Here is a 17,384-nt window from a genome sequence, read left to right on the forward strand (position 1 = left end):
TAGATAACCTCTGATTGGCCCATTGAAAAATTGAATGAGTACACCTGATTGAAATCATTCAATTTTTCAATGGGCCAATCAGAGGTTATCTGGAACATGGCCATATGTACAGATAACAATATGTTTACCACAGGATGACTTTTAAGAATACACGATGAAGGTGTAATGTAAAAATTAGCGGTTGTTATAGACATAACCTTGTAACATTTATATATTTGCCAATAGGAGTTTTTTACAACGGCAACCAAACAGTGCCTACAATAAGAGAGACGATGAAATATTTTTTGTCTTGAAAAAGATGGATAATTAATTCAAACCATCGAAACGCGTCGACGCAGCACTACAACACAATCTGTGGGAACAGCTTTTCTTGTAGACACTGTATTTTCAGATTGTGTGTATGAAAAGCCTTTTGAAATTTATTAACGGATGTGTTACTTAAATGACAAATTATACTGTCTGTCTTTGTCTCTCTGTTTTAAATTTGTGGGATTGTTAACTGCTAGATGTAGCTATTGTGTTTTGTAGGGTCCGAAAACTGCATTTTTATAAGGGGTAATAGTTGTGCCCCTGAACTTAGAGGAATTTGTTTCAAGTATATATTACATTTGTATGTCTTAGACACATTTATGACAGGATCATAAACTGCTTTTGTCTGTTTTTAACTGGTTTTTAATAAAACACTATGTTTTTACTGAATTGTATAATGGTATGATTTATATTAACTAGACATATCCTAGCACATGGGCTTAATACTGTGTATTTGAATACAATAAGTTGGTTTCCCAACATTATTAATTTTTAGATTAAATTGTACCACGGGAATTTCATTTCTACCAGACAGTTTGAACTATTCCAGGTCACCTCGAGTGATCAGGCTAGACTAAAAGTACTAGTTCATTATGGTTTTTAAGTATATGGAAGTGTGAAACAGTTTTCTGGCCTTAAAAAAGACAGACAGCGCCACCATGTGGTAGACAGTCATAATTAAGTGCTGATGTTTGGAAATAGGTGCCGGTGCTGAGCACCGGCAAACATAGGCACAAATTAAGCACTGCAACCAAGATAGTGAAGTGAAGCGGTCAAACTCTGGTAATATAGTGTAATTGTTAACTTATCTTGACACAGGAATGGACACTGACGTGGCAGTGACTTGTGATGTGCTCTCTACTTCCTACTCAGCTTGTTAGTGCTCACTGAATTCAAGGAGTGAGTTATTATTGGTGTGTATCGCACACCATGTTTTCATGCTAAGTGCTTAGGAGAAAGTGCCAGATTGGCAACGCTGAGGCTAGAAATGTTCTTAGAGTAGATCAGATTTCTTTCAAATGGATCTAATGCCAGCTTCTCGCATCGTCCACCCGGATCAGCTTTTCAGATTGCCTCTCCTTGCACATTTCTCACACTGCCCACCACTGACCTCTCCTCACACTTCATCAGAGCCAGCTCTGCACACTGCTCAAAGTGCAGCTCCTTGTCCTGTCCCTGCAGCCAGCTCCTCACAGTATCCATAATGCCTACTCCTAAGACTCCCTAACAGTGCCAGTCCACCACACCACCCGCAAGTGACAGCATCTTATACATTCCACCAATGAGCATCAAATCTGCACAGGCAGGAAGTGATGCCGCTCAGGCTGTATGTGGCTGGTGATTGGCTTCTTACAGACTGTGATTGACAGGAACCATGACATGTGTCAATCCTCCTTATCTGATTAGGCTTTGTTGCCTTAGTTATGTAAGCTTAATCTTTCTTCTTCACTACCTGAATCTTGTGGTCAGTGAACTAAGGCATCCATGGCAGGGATCTCTGTTTGACCTCTTGGTCAAAGATTTGAATGCCAGTGGGTCCACTCAGCCATTCATTCTACTAGCTCAATAAAATGCGTACCCTCCGGTAACAATACATCTGTTATTTCAGCTCTATGAAACCCTTCTGGGTGAATGTGCGCTTTGCAAACATCTATACCTTACAATCCTTATTTAAAGGTTTGCAGACCAGGATTAGTCCCCTAATCACGGACTGTGCTTTTTGTAACAAATTGTGCTCTGTTTTATTTTGAAGATCTAGCCCTACTTTGCTACTGCCCAGCATAAGCGTCCATCACCATAGCGCCCGCATCTGGGCAGAAAAGATGGCGCCTATGTGGGACAGAAGATGTGGCATTGCCACAATAGCTGCCGATTTTGCATCTGGAGAATCAGGCTAGCGTCCCGGCCTCAGCTCAATTTTCTGTGATTCTGGGCAAATCACTTAGAGGCATATCAGCAAGGGCCGGCGATAATTATCGCTCAACGCGAAGATAATTATCGCCGGCTAACGCTGAATTTTATCGCTGAGATAGCATGCTATCAGCAACGCTTATCTAAACAACGATAAAATTCCAGGCGCAAGCTGCCAAATGTGTGATTATCGCTGGAAATCCAGCGATAATCGCACAACATTTAGCGATAGCTTGTTGATAGGGCAGGGCAGACTCAGCCATGATATCCACCTTCCATAGGATATCATGGCTAAGTCAGATGAAAAGCAGGCGTAAGGAAAGTAGCGATAACTGCGGTTAGCGCTACTTTTCTTATCGCTCTGCAGGTTAGCGTGAGGCTAGTTAATAGGAGAAATGTCGGTTAGCGACATTTCGCATGTTCTTTTGGGAAGGAACACCCACTTTGCATCTCATTAGTGATGCAAAGCTGGGCGTTAAGGGGAAGGGCGCTAAGGCAAGAATTCACGCGATAGCGTGACCTTGCTGATAATGTGATAAAATTATCGCCGCATTTCGGCCGAAAACGGACGCAAAAACGGCGATAATTTTATAGCGCCGCCTTGATGATATGCCCCTTAATCCCTCTGTGCCTAAAAAATGTGTAACATATTCTGGTGCTCATGTGAAGCGCTCTTCTGCCTCTGGCCGGATTTACACGGATCCTTTGGCTGCCTTTGGTAGATCGACAGTCTGTTTATACTCAATGCTGGAGGGGGGCACGGGATCTCTTCTGGCCTGTTTTCTCTGGCACTTGCACAGTGAGTAAGCACCTACATTCTCGATGCCACCTTCCCTGCTGCTCCCAGTGTCAGAAGACGCTCCTTGGCCTCCATGGATAAACCCTGGTAGGATGCTATTTCTCAATAAAATACCGGGCAAATTTACTCGTTTAAACTTTAACAGATTTAAACCCTTACTTTCCTTGTGCTTTGATTTAAACCCGGTGGTGATGGAGCGGAAATCTGTATAACATCAGTTCCATTTGCCTAATGGAGAGAATATTGACAACACTATAACAAACGGTGCCTCAAATGGTGCTTTCAGGCTCTTACACTCAAAGCTCTCCATTTTCAACAGGTTTAGGAACAAACCTCCCCACAACCGCCATTTTAATGCAGATGAGGAACACCCGTAACCTTGAAGCTGGCCTCGAATTTTAGACACTGTATGTGAAGTCATTTGTACAACATTAAAGTTGGTTAAAAAAAAAAGACACACCTTGAACACCATTGTTCTGCTGCTTGCTTTTTGAGTGTAGTAAGTTGAAAGGTTCTGTTTGTGCTATTGCTGTGGCTATTTAATAAGTACTCGGTGCTTTCAAGGACACAAGTGACAAACCTCATGGTTCTGAAACTCCGTGGCTAAATATTAATGGTCTGCTGGGGATCTCTAGATCCGTGTAATGTTACAAAAACCGGCACCGCTTTAACCTAAAGGGAGTTCTTGCTCATAAAGCCTAATTCTATTGCAAGTGTTGAATTGACGTCCCACGTGTGGTCCTTTCAGCTTTAGAATTCTGAAAACCAGGAAGTAGCTCGTGCGGTCTGTTCAACTCCAGCGCCATCTTGAGGCGCTCCTCGAGGCATTGCGGGATATCTGTGATGTTATCTTGGCTGGAGCTGCGACAGCAGCAACACGAGAATGTGCCGTGGATTGTCTAAAGGTGTCAACACGGGCAACAGTTCAAATGGAAACCGCTGCATAGGGTTGTTCACGGCCAAAATGCCTGCAGGCCGCAGCGAATGACGTCACAACTACCCACAATGCATCAAGGAACTCGTCAAGACGGTTCCAAGGACAAACTTTAGAGTTTCTGCCTTTCACAATTTTAAAGAAATAAGGCTACTACAGAAGTGTTTAAATTAAAAACAATACACATGGTAGCTCATATCAACAATATGTGTCCTGTTCAACAGACGTAGGCTTTCTGTTGACAAGACATGTCTCTTTGAGAGTGCAGGTGAGCTGAACTGTTGTGAGGGGGCGTTAGGACCTTGGATGGCTGTTTGGGTTGGATTCTGCCACCTGGATGACTTCGTTCTCCACTAAGACCTGGCCCCCGTCCCCATTGAGTTGTCTCATTCGCAGGTTAATGGACCCGTACGTCTTTATGGGTCCTCTAGAGGCAGTGAAGGTCCTTCTCCTGTACAGCTCCCCTTTGCAGATGGATACCATAAGCATCATAGACAGAAGCATGCCCCCCAAGGTCAGGAGCCCAAGTCCCGCGATGATACACTTGTCCAGATGGGAGCCCAGGCGGGCGTAGTAAAGTTCCAGCCTCTCCATCTCCCTGGCACTCACAGTATCAGGGTTCACCCGCGCTTCCCTGGGTATGGTGTAGGCAACCACCACCAGGACAATCCCACTCACCAGAAATATCAGAGCACATATGAAGCCGTAGTCCACAGAGTGACCCGGGGGCTCTGCCCCGCGCCCATCCTCGGACCTTGGGGACAAGTCTTCTCTAGGGATCCTGCTGGCCACAGGGAGGCCCCTGGCTTCATGTCCTCCTGCAGAGCTGCCTGATGGGACATGTCCAGTCTCTTCCTGGCTCCTGAAGCTGGTCTCCTGCTCTTCTGCATTGAAGGAGGCATTATCAATGCCAGCCCTGGAACCAGCCGTCAGTGCCGAAGACCTTTCCTCGATCCCCGGAGGAGACTTCTTGGTCGGCCCCTGTGCCCTTCCAAGGGGTTTCAGTTCCAGGGGGTGTGAAGACGCCATTGAAGGACTGCGCTCCTACTCTTCATCACTGGATCACAAGGCCAAGCCAACAGTAGCGGGAGCCCTGAAAGTGAGAACAGGACAGGCATGGGCAAAAGAGGAGCAGAGAGGGGGATGCAGTGAGAAAGTGGTGCATTGGAGAAAAAAAGACTTGGATGGTGTAAGAAGTGTGAGGGGGGCAAAGGAATTGGAAGAATACTGAGGAGTCGGTGGTGGAGAGAAAGAAAATGGGTAGTGAAAGGCAAGTGGTAATGAAGTTGGAAAGGAGAAAGAAAAGAAACATTTGATCAATGGCAAAGCAGCAAAACTTGTTAAATAATAAAAGTAAATCACTAATTACTAGGCCATGAAAACTGTTGTTTATCATATTAGCTAGGATCGTCTTACAACTCCCATTTAGTAGTATTTTTGTTTCTGTAGAGTTCCTATTGCTCCGAAGACCCTTTTTTTCAGAATTCCCATAACTTGTGCCCTTGAGGATTCTCAGCCCTTATTTCCACTCTCTCTCTTCGCAGACTTTTGAATGCATGCCTCTTTAGACCGTACCGTCTCAGATAAAATTCCTCTTCGCAGTATATATCTCTGTACCCATATTCTCAGAGTCCTTGTCTCAGAGCCCATCTTATCCGTAGCCCTCTCTCAGAGCCCGTCTATTCAGTCTCCCCAGTCTCTGGGCTCACCTTTTCGGAGTCCCTATCTCCGAGCCGGTTCCCCTTGAGGCTCTATTTGAGAGCCTGTTCCCTAAGTGTCCCTATCTACGAGCCAGTCTGCTCGGTGTGCCCGTCACAGAGCCCATCTCTTTCGAATCCCTGACCCAGAGCCTATCTTCTCTGTCTTTCACCTACTGAGCCCTTCTTCTCTGTCTTCCATTTTCAGCGTCCTTCTTTTCCGTTTCACCATCCCAGAACCTATGCTCTTTGAGCCCCTATCTGAATGTCTGCCCCCTCAGAGTCTCTATCTCAGAGCCCTTCTTCCCTGTCTTCCACTTTCAGAGCCCTTCTTCTCTGTCTCCCAATTTCAGAGCCCTTCTTCTCGGTCTTCCTCTTTCAGAGCCATTCTTCTCGGTCTTCCACTTTCAGAGCCATTCTTCTCTGTCTTCTACTTTCAGAGACCTTCTTCTCTGTCTTCTACTTTCAGAGACCTTCTTCTCTGTCTTCTACTTTCAGAGACCTTCGTCTCTGTCTTCCACTTTCAGAGCCCTTCGTCTCTGTCTTCCACTTTCAGAGCCCTTCTTCTCTGTCTTCCACTTTCAGCCCCCATCTTCTCAGTCTTCCACTTTCAGAGCCCTTCTTCTCTATTTCGCCATCTCAGAACTTGTGGTTTTTGAGCCCTTATCTGAATGCCTGCTCCCTCAGAGTCCCTATCTCAGAGCCCTTCTTCTCTGTCTTCTTCTTTAAGAGCCATTCTTCTCTGTCTTCCACTTTCAGAGCCATTCTTCTCTGTCTTCCACTTTCAGAGCCCTTTTTTCCTGTCTTCCACTTTCAGAGCCCTTCTTCTATGTCTACCACTTTCACCCCCGATCTTCTCAGTCTTCCACTTTCAGAGCCCTTCTTTTCTATTTCGCCATCTCAGAACTTGTGGTCTTTCTGCCCTTAGCTGAATGCTTGCTCCCTCTCAGAGTCCCTATCTCAGAGCCCATCTCCTCAGTCTTCCGGTCTCAGAGCCGTCTACTCTAGGTCCCTATCTCAGACCCCATCCTCTCATAGCCCCTATCTGAAAACCTGCCCCTCAGAGTCCATATATCACCCGTCTATTCTGTCTTCCAGTCTCAGAGTCCATTTCCTCAAAGTCTCTACCTCACATCACACTCCCTGTCTGAGACCCTATCGTCTTGAGTCCCTCTTCCTTTCAAGAAACAACACAATTCGGACACCCCTTAAGTTCTGCGTAGTCAATACGCGTTGGGCTTTTTCAGCATGTAGGGTAATTATTTAAACATTGCTTTTGTTGTGCTACTTGTGTTTTGTGGGGTGGGGTCTGTCTGGTCTTTGACCTCCTTCTTTCGTCCCATGTGCGTGGGGCTTTACATTATGTAGAAACTGGACATTTGTTTGATTTCCTGCTAACTTTAGACAACCTGGTCTGTTTTTACTCATTTAATTGTGTCCACAGTATGTCTGGACTCCATTAGGGAAGGCATCCTTTCACTGCCCATAAGATGGTAACTAGCGCTTTGTTGTACAAAATGGCTGCTTCCTTGAGCGAATGAATTATACATTTTATATAACAACTTTATGGATTACACCATCTCTTGGCATTGTGATGGACCCATTGAATGTGGGCTCCTCACCCTCAATGCCACAACTGCCTCACCAGACACAATAAAGACCACATCAATTTCACTACACCTATGCACACTGAAATAAACCCCATTACATCAAGGCAAATCCACATCTCATTATTGACATTGTTAGGGTTGGAGGTTATGATATTTGTTAAGGGAAGACAAAGGGATAGTGTAAGGGTTCGAAAGGTTTAGGGGAAGGTTCTGGTTGGAGTTAGCCATAGAGTTAGGGTTGAGTTGGCGGGTAATGTTACGGGTATGTGTGTAGGGTAGGTGTAATTGGTAGGCCTAGTCTTGAGGATAAGTTAAGACGTCTTTTTAATGAAATGCTTGAAGAGTGTGCACCCAAAACGAGACCCCAGTACCATCCGCCAAGTGTCAACAAACCCACGCTCTACCCTTTGCAGTGTGACCCTTTCACGCTTAGCTTCTTAAGGTACAAAGAATTCAGCCTCTGAAATTCTGTCCTAATTTCAGAGGTGCTTAGAACTTGGCGAATCTATATTATCTACAATGTGTACAAAGAAAAATCCGCACTAACACCACATTGTAAGCCATATTATGTGCCTGCTACTTATTTACCCTGCCATTAAGCTGTGCTCTTAAATGGCAAGTAGTTTCCTGGTCATGCTCACAACATTAATCACATTATTCTGTCCCAACATGTTAATGTGCAAGTTATCACAGAAGATAGACCCTAAATCTATACGGGATCCTGCTGCTATTGCTGTCCAGAAGCTCATAAACATTAAGAAATGTGTGTTGTAAACACCCAAACGTTGAAACGGTTGTTGCTACCTTGAGTAAAGCAACCACATCTTGAATTTGGTCTCTTGTTCTATCCAGAGAACAGAAACTTGATTTATATTTTGCTGGTTTGCACCCTGACTATTGAACTCACAATATTGATGGGACATAATATTCAGGTCAAAATATCAAAAAAATATGAATATCGACAGGTACGTTTAGATTTTATGGCACGACACGGAGGCCGTATTATGCAAATCTCCTTTATTGCCACAGCTCCACAGCAACAATTGAAGAACATAGAACTTCAATGAACATTCCAATGAGATATAAAGTCCCCCTATGATCAGCCATCTTCCTTCTTTGTTGCTGCTGCTCAGAAAGATAAGTACTACCTTTACAAGCTTAGAATTTTTTTTACATTATTTGATTACTTAATATTCTGTTTGTTGTATGACTAGTGTGTTTTAAGCACTTGTTGCCAATGAATGATTTATCTTGACCTTGTATGCTTGATAGTTATCTCTACAACTCGTAATTATACTTTTGTGCCTTTTTAACTTAACGTTTTTGTATACCTGAACCCTTTACTATGGGTCTTGGTACCCCTTCCATATCCACCTTTCCCCCCTCTGTCCGGTTGTATTTCGAACCGGCTTTTACACGCGCACGCACGAGCGCTCCCCCTTGCTTCTCTGCCCGTCAACATCCGGTCCTTCAACGGATCCCCTGGGGCCCCCGATCTTCCTTATACTCCGGCTCCTGCTTCCTAAACGTGAAGCGACCCATTTCTACCCCCAATACCGATGCTCTAATACGCACTAAGGGAGTCACACTGAATTAGAGGAAAGTACATTAGCAGCCAGTCACGCACGCTTGACTACGTGCGTGACGGCCATTTTACCTGCTTGGGTTCGCACTATAATTATACATACGGAGGACATTTTGACAGATTGGGATAAACACAACTGTCAAATTCAAGACGCTGGTAATCACATTAACGATCTTCCTCACAAATCATCTGTTCACTCGATAGAGTTTACTCTGAAGCCCCCATATCGACGCATTTACCCAATTAAGCCTCTTTTCATTCGGAACAGCGTTTTTACTCGGTAGGATCCTTCTGTTAACCCTTTACCCACACTTACAGAAGTAATTCTTTACAACTAAAAAAAAAAAGGGGAAAGAGAAAGGAACTTAGCCTTAATCCTAGATACTAAATTAAAATGTCTACACCCCCATCTCAATTAAATATTGAGCAGAAATTAGAGGAGCTTGTCTAGATTTTGTACACGTAACTTCACATATATGTGGTACATATACTTTCAAGGTACGTATGTCATGAGGAATAGTAAATATATATTTCCCCATATGTATTTACCTTTCAAGATTAAGCCCCCAATATTCTTTCCTGGATAATCTTGTACCACAATATTGTTGTTGTCGATACTCAGTAGTACAATCCATTTTGCTGACATCCCTGTCAATATGTAGACCTCAAGGGTATCTGTGAATTTTTCGTGACTGTCTTTGGTCATTTTAATCCCATTAAAGAGGGGTTCACTGTAGTAAATCACTTCCCTACTATTCTCCACTGCATAGCTCTGTAGAATGTTTCATGACATCATGGAATGCCTGGGTGTCTCTCTGGGCTTACAGTGGCAGTTGGTCAACTCAGGCTGAGCTGTTGGGAGCCTGCTCCTGGTGGGGTTGTCTTTGTACCATCTATCTACTCTTCTTATCCTGATCATATATGCTAGAACCAAGCCACTAATAAAGGAACATCCTACATGTACAGATGGACTCTGTATCCTCATTTACAACAATCTTTGGCGACGATTTTGAACCTACGTGTGTAGTAAGGAGTAAGGTCAATCAAGGAACTGAAGGACAAGCAGTTAAACACCTTCAGGACTTTCAAAACGTAAATTGAAACTGAGAGGTAACGCCCTGGACAGCCCCACCAGTGTCCTGTACCATCTGGACAGCCTGCAACCTGGGCGTTTGTCTTCTAAGGAGTCTGCTGTCACCTTTAAGACTTTAAGAGCGTACAATCTCTCTGACAACAAGCCTGCGGTATTTGAGTCTTCAGTCTGCCTGGAAGTGTTGTGTCTTGTCTGCGCTCTCAGTGAATTGCCACCAAAGGGCTATCGAAGTTCAAAGTAAGTCTTATTGTGAGAGCAGCAGTGTATTTTAAAATGGAAGGGAAACTTCCTGGGACAGTCTGAGCATCCTGCAGTGAGCAACTTTTATTCAACTGGTGTGGAAATCGGCAATTACTGTGTTTGTTTGGTAAAGCTGCATGCAGGACAGGCCATTGGTTCAGTGAATGTGTTGGTTTCTTGTACGTTCTGCTTAATTATTTACTGCTCAGGCTGAGCTGTTGGGAGCCTGCTCCTGGTGGGGTTGTCTTTGTACCATCTATCTACTCTTCTTATCCTGATCATATATGCTAGAACCAAGCCACTAATAAAGGAACATCCTACATGTACAGATGGACTCTGTATCTTCATTTACAACATTCACCCATCTCTTTTTTTCAGTTTGTTTGAGCCAATATGAACTCCATAGACATTAACAACTAGTCACATATGCTTCATATAAACAAAAGTATACTTTTGATCTGAACTGCATTAACATTGATCACATCTCAGTAGAATGTGCCTTGTGTTGAAGCTATAGAGATCTTTCAGTGGCACCATCAGTGGGGAGGTGTTTGGGGGTGTTACATCACCCCGATAAATGTATTTTCTAGTAAATAGTTGGGTACAGGTGCAGGGGCGGCTCCTCCATTATAGTGGAGGAGCGTCGCCTCACTAACTTAAATGTCCCCAGGGAGGACATATAAATTGGCAATAAAGTTAATTTATTACCATTTTATTTTTCATCAACCCATCCTGAACCGAGTATCAGGATGGGGTGGGGCCTGCTGAGTGGCAGCAGCAGAGAGGAGAGGTGGGCTGCCTGTGCACTAGTTTAAAGTGTGCATATCTCTTTGGCCGGCAGTCTCACGATGGCCAGCCAGACATGCACACTTTAAACCTCCCAACCCAGCTGTATTGAGAGCAAGCACAGGCCTCCAGTGCGCTGGGCAGCGTTGAGAGAGACTTCTTCCTTCAATTCTGGCACTTCTCTCATGCTGGTTAACAGCGTGAGAGCAGCACCAGGATTGGTTAAGGGAGTAGGCTGGGGCCCGCGCTGAAGTCTCCACAAGAGAAGAGGACCGGAGCGAGGAGGACGTGTTATCTGCTGCGCTGGGGTAGGTGTCTTTTTATTTTACTGCATGTGATTGTACTTACCCACCACCCTTTTGCCTGCCTACCACTCTCTGGATTGACAGCCGCCACTGTACATGTGCTTTCAGTCAGATTTGGTGAAAGGGCTGTTGGATTTCACCTAGGATTTTTACATGCACACAGACAAAAACTCACACACACACGCTCCTCTCTGTTTTGAAATTCTCAAACTGTTGGTTATTTTACAACATATTGTATTTTAAGCAAACCCCAACAATCTGCACTGCTATCCCTTCCTACCGCCTGTTAAGCCCCCTCCTGCTCTGCTTCTCAAATAGTGTATTTTACCATAATATGTCAGCATGATGGTTGGGAAATTTGAAGGTCACCCCCCTTCCCGCCCCCACCCCCAATTTTACTGACCAAGCCACACCCCTGGACACCATTCGTTATTCAAAAAGTCTCAGCCAGAATAATTTCACTAATCCGCGATCAGGAGGGTTAATACAATATAGCAAAACGTTACTGTGGCTATCATAAACTATTGGAATGCCCCATTCTTAAATTGGACTGTGAAGCATTGCAGACTAACTTATGTATGAGACACACTTGAGAAATCATTACAAGCTCAAATTTTAAGGAGCACTCAAAGAAGCCTTAATTTTGCGAGATATCTCACTGGGATAAAAAGCCCAAAGTCTAGACAAATTCTCGCCAAACACTGACAGAGCAAACGTACACTAGAAAGAGAGACTGGGCAACACAGATCAAATCAAAAATCTTGAAACTATAGAATTCAGCAAGTGTGGCATGGGGGAAACTTAAAATGAAAAAGACTTTCTTCTATCAGTGCCGTGGTTACAGAGACACTCAGGATATGAACATCTACTTTGTCACAGTTTGCAAAGAAAAAGAATTCTTCACTGGTGAAACTGACGGAGAAATCGATGCCACATCCTGCCTGAAATAGCAGAAAGTGGAAGAAAGAGTACTATTGCATGTCACCAAAAACTAGCATTTGCAATGTAATAGGTCTCGCATTTACGAGAATTTAAGCTATTGCCATTGTAAATGACAATGCCTTTTATTTTATGTTTTAAAAAACAACACATAAATAAAAGGCATTGTCATTTACAATGCCAATAGCTTAAACTCTCGCAAATGCGAGACCTATTGCATTGCAAATGCTTGTAAAAGTGCCCCATGCCACGCTTTCACTTTAATGGTAGCCTCGCCCCTTTCTTCAGATGAGCCACGTCTAAAGAAAGGTGCTTGGCTGTCATGAAAGTGAAAGCGTGGTATGGGGCAGTTTAAAAAAATAAAAAAAGAAGCATTTGTCAAGTTGACAAACATGTATTTTTTGTGTGTAAAAGCACCCCATGCCACGCTTTCACTTTAATGGCGGTCACGCCCCTTTCTTTAGACGCGGCTCGTCTAAAGGATGGTGCGCAGCTCCCATTAAAGTGAAAGCGCGGAATGGGGCGCTTTTACAAAAAAAAGCATTTGTTTGTCAAGTTGGCCTTATTGCTAATAAAAATGTAAAAACGGTCGCCGTGCTGAATCTGTAGCACGGCCCAGGAGGCAAAGCAGACATCTTTGCAGGAAAGCACTTCATGCCTGGAATAGGGGAACATCATTAAAGACAAGCATTTGCAATGCAATAGGTCTCGCATTTGATAAAGTTAGAGCTGTTGGCGTTGAAAATGGAAATGTTATTTATATTTGTTTTTTTATTTTCAGTGGAGTTATTATATTTGCATGGCGCTATTGGCATAAAAAAGCAAAAGTAAAAAACATTGTTATTTTTAACGCCAACAGCTCCAACTTTAACAAATGCGAGACCTATTGCATTGCAAATGCTTGTTGCAATTACCATCCAAAAGGCTTGTAAAGTTGGAGGGGCGTGACCCCTCAGCCCGTCACCAGAAACCGCCAAAGGCTAGTTAGAAACATCTATCCCATATTCAAGCAGGTCAGGAAGTAAATATTCTTAATCAAAAAAAGATCACGGAAAGAAAAACCATGCATAAATCAAGCCTCACCGTGTTACGGGGACTGATCATGGCAACGGCACCCATGAATGAGTTATTAGTCCATAAAAGCAAGCAGAAAATGAAAGGCTACAGGGCCGCGCAATCTGAACATAAAACAATAACTTTAGTGACAGGGCAATACAAGCATTTACAATGCAATAGGTCTCGCATTTGTGAGATTTTGAGCTATTGGCACTGTGAATGGCAATGCCTTTTATAAAATAAAAAGGCATTGTCATTTACAATACCAATAGTTCAAACTTTGGCAAAAGCGATACCTATTGTATTGCAGAGCGCGGTGTCTGTGAAGCGGGTGGCGCACTCAAGATTAAAGTTTAAAAAAAATTAAAAATAAACATAGCTTGGTGTCCCTGAAGTGGGCGCTGCGCTCAACATGAACGTTTTTAAAAAAATTTAAACTCAGCGCGGTGTCCCTAAAGCGGGCGCTGCACTCAGTATGCAAGTTAGAGCTGCATAGCGCTCCATAAGAAAAGCAGCCGCCATTGTCCTGTCTGGGTGTGCTGCAAATACAAAAAGTAGCCGCCATTGTCCCTATTAGTGTCAATAAACAAAATAGTGCTCAGCGACTTATAATGCAGACCGTGTAACAACACCAGTAAAAGGTACAGTCATTATGAGAGGTAACAAATGCAGACAAGGCGGTACCAAGGAGGGACTAACAAGTCTAATAACAACTCGGAAGCCAGCGTTTATGGAGGACAATGACAAATATGGGCAGAGAGTGGGCGGGGCTTCCAGTGCATACTCCAATACAGCATGCCACGCAGAGCAAGCAGCGCTCGACCTGAAAAAATGTCCCTCGATGCCAACACATTGCTGCTGGGAAGGGAAAGCAGACAAAATACAGGCACTGCTGAACATGTCCCAGTGTCTGAAAGTGACACCAGGACAGGTTCAGTATATTATTGTGGGGCCCAGGTTCCTGGCAGGGTGGACGGCATTCACCCTGTGAAAATAGTGGGTGGACTTTGAGTACCTGCATATACCCCCGACTTGTGCCCTGCATACATGCCAAAACACCCGATATAGACGGGAGAGTCAAGTTTTTTTAAGCCAAAAAGTCTTAATTTTAGCTATCTCCCAGCTAAAATCACCATTGCTTCAATGTATGTCAATGAGGAAAAATTAGGTCCCCCTCCCTTATTATTTCAAAAGCCCCCTCTTTCTAGTATCAAAATGTTGGCATGTATGGAGAGGCCAGCAATGCATATATGCTATCAGAGGGAAGCAACCGCTCCTCCATCTTGTATTCTGGTCTAGGCTGTGGGCTTCCAGATTGGAGCTCGCGGGTCTGTATCACGCATGCATGGCATGCTACCAAACCTAGCACATACGTGCAATGCACACACACACACACAACACACAGGATGTTTGTGTTCAGGGTTCATCTTGAGCAGCAGAACTGTAGAAAGAATACCTGTATGTGCACATGCATGTGTCACAGGTAACGTTTCCTTTCACTATATTTCACCAAACATGCTATATGACCACCTCACTCCTTGCGTGAAACCTGTGACAGGGATGGTAGTGCTCTGTCGTCATGAGGGTGAGCAAGGCCCAGAACGTGTTATCTTCAAACACAGGGCCTAGGTGAGCCTGTGAACACAGGGTTAGTAGGTGAGATGTTCAAAAATCAAACGCCAAGATCACAGGTGCATGCAAATTGGTCACTCGGGGTAGGGACCACGACCGTACACCGTGTAGTGGCCATTCCCGTCCCGACAGTTACAGTAGCCACACACCTCCAAGTCATTATGAGTATTGAGTTCAGTCCTGGACTTCCAAGCTATAGCCTAATGCATTATGGAAGTCGTAGTCTTGTTTTGCTTCTATAGAACTCATTGGACCAGCCCCTCTGAATGACTTGTGGAGGAAAGGTTCAGGACCGGAAACAGTGCCTGCGATGACGTAGAGAGAGGTGGCACCCGTAAAGAGCTTGGCGTGTATCCAAGTCCATTCACGTGCACCTTTTTAAGTTAAGAATGGGGATGTAAATGGGATATTTGCACTCCACCCCCCGTCCTAGGCAAGGTTAGCACCCCTCTCTGACCCTCTCTCCCCTCCGAAACACCCTCCGCACCATGGAGCGAACGCTGAAGCCCCTAAAAGTGATAATGCCTTCGGATCAGAGGGCGAGGCTGCGCTGTGCCCACTCCTCCGAGGGCACACACGGCGAAAGCACCTCTGAGATGAATTGGCCAGGATCCTACAGGTCAGAGAGGGCGCGCTGGGATTCAGCATCATTTTCAGTGTCCACGGGCCGAGGCTAGTCCTGCGGGGCTCACGGTCAGTGAGTGCCCTCCCTGGGACCCTTTGGTGAAAACAGCACCTCACGGAAGGACTGGCAGCCTCAGCTCTTTTTGTGACACGAAGTCTCGTGTGGGGGCAGGTTCCGGTCATTCTTCATTTACAGCGACCTTCCAATAGAGGGGCTGCCAACATAAACAAGTGTACCCTTCCTGCGTCGACCGATGGCCTCTGCGTCGTGCGCCTTGGCCGTGTGTCACAAGCGCTAGGTTCAGTCAAGCAATCCTCCTTTTCAGCCAAAAGCAGGCAGCATGCTGGGACTTGCATCGCCCGCTTGCTACATGGAGAGTTAAAGCACAGGTCCCAGCATGCTTTGTGGTGGTGAAATACCAGGGCTGGTGTTTGGGACAGTTCACATCTATGTTCTGCACCCACAAGGGTGCACAATTCCGAATATCTGACAATGGGTGGGTCTCGGCGTAGCTGAGACTGAGCAGGGATGTTGCACAGCTCTGAAAAGGCCCCACTGATGCACACCTTACAAGATGGGCAGGGATGCTGCACATCTCCGGGTCTCACTGCCGCACACCTTCCTAGACGGGCAGGGAATGGGATACTACCACCTCTGAACCGAACTGCTTCACATCTTCCAAGACAGGCAGGGATATTACACACCTCTGAAGTCTGGGCCTAACTGCAGCACGCCTTCAAAGATGAGCAGGGATATTGCATGCATCGGCCCGGGCCTAATTTCTACACACCTTCCAGCGTGGGCAGAGATAATTCACACCTCTGACCGGGCCTAACTGCTGCACACCTTCCAGCATGGGCAGAGATAATTCACACCTCGGATCGGGCCTAGCTTCTGCACACCTTCCAGCGTGGGCAGAGATAATTCACACCTCTGACCGGGCCTAACTGCTGCACACCTTCCAGGGTGGACATAATTTAAACCTCTGACCGGGCCTAACTACTGTACACCTTCCAGGGTGGGCATAATTCACACCTCTGACCGGGCCTAACTGCTGTACACCTTCCAGGGTGGGCATAATTCACACCTCTGACCGGGCCTAACTGCTGTACACCTTCCATGTTGGGCATAATTCACACCTCTGACCGGGCCTAACTGCTGCACACCTTGCAAGACTGGCCGGGATATTGCACACCTCTGCGCCTAACTGCTTCACGCCATCAAAGAAAAGTAGAGATATTGTGCTCCTCTGACCGGGCAGAAATGCTGCACAATTTCCAAGACTGACAGGGATATTGCGTACCTCTGACCGGGCCTAGCTTCTGCCCACCTTCCAAGACGGGCAGGGTTATTGTAGACCTCTGACCAGGCCTAGCTACTGCCCACCTTCCAAGACGGGCAGGGTTATTGCAGACCTCTGACCGGGCCTAGCTACTGCCCACCTTCCAAGACATGCAGGGTTATTGCAGACCTCTGACCAGGCTTAACGTCTGCACACCTTCAAAGATGCACAGCTTTACACTGAGACTTGGGCGCGTGGCATCCCTCGCGGGGTCATATGCAGTTTTCTCTCGGTGCAACTGCCAAGTGTCTTGTGCCCTGTAATTACCCTACTCTCTGCAGTCCTATTTACACAGCAACGCTTTGCATGATGGGGTTTCTAGGTCATATCTGCAACGAGAAACTAAAGGTCTCAGCCTATAAAATGCCTGTTTAAGAGAGGCCAGGATTAGGGAAAGACCTCACACATGGATTGTGGGCGCTTTGCATCTACGAGTAAGGGTAGCAGAGCACTGCGTGTCGTTAGTGGCACCATTGTCCAGTACTGGCCTGTTCCTTCAACAACCTAAAGCATTCTGGGAG

The 17,384-nt window shown here is 45.3% G+C and overlaps 1 protein-coding gene across 2 annotated transcripts in view; it reads right to left on the minus strand.

The window, feature by feature from the left end:
• Positions 1–811: 811 nt before the first annotated feature.
• TMEM74B (transmembrane protein 74B) overlaps positions 812–17,384 on the minus strand; it is a 47,829-nt gene continuing 31,256 nt past the window's right edge. The window contains exon 2 of one of the 2 annotated variants that reach the window (XM_085619569.1): positions 812–5,046. In XM_085619569.1, the coding sequence (XP_085475695.1) occupies positions 4,248–4,982 (735 nt within the window). In that variant the 5' untranslated portion in view covers positions 4,983–5,046 and the 3' untranslated portion in view covers positions 812–4,247. Of the gene's footprint in view, positions 5,181–17,384 lie in introns of both variants that reach the window. The other variant, XM_085619568.1, reaches the window with a different exon arrangement.

This window comes from Triturus cristatus, chromosome 7, assembly GCF_964204655.1.
Source record: "Triturus cristatus chromosome 7, aTriCri1.1, whole genome shotgun sequence".
Classification (NCBI taxonomy): domain Eukaryota; kingdom Metazoa; phylum Chordata; class Amphibia; order Caudata; family Salamandridae; genus Triturus; species Triturus cristatus.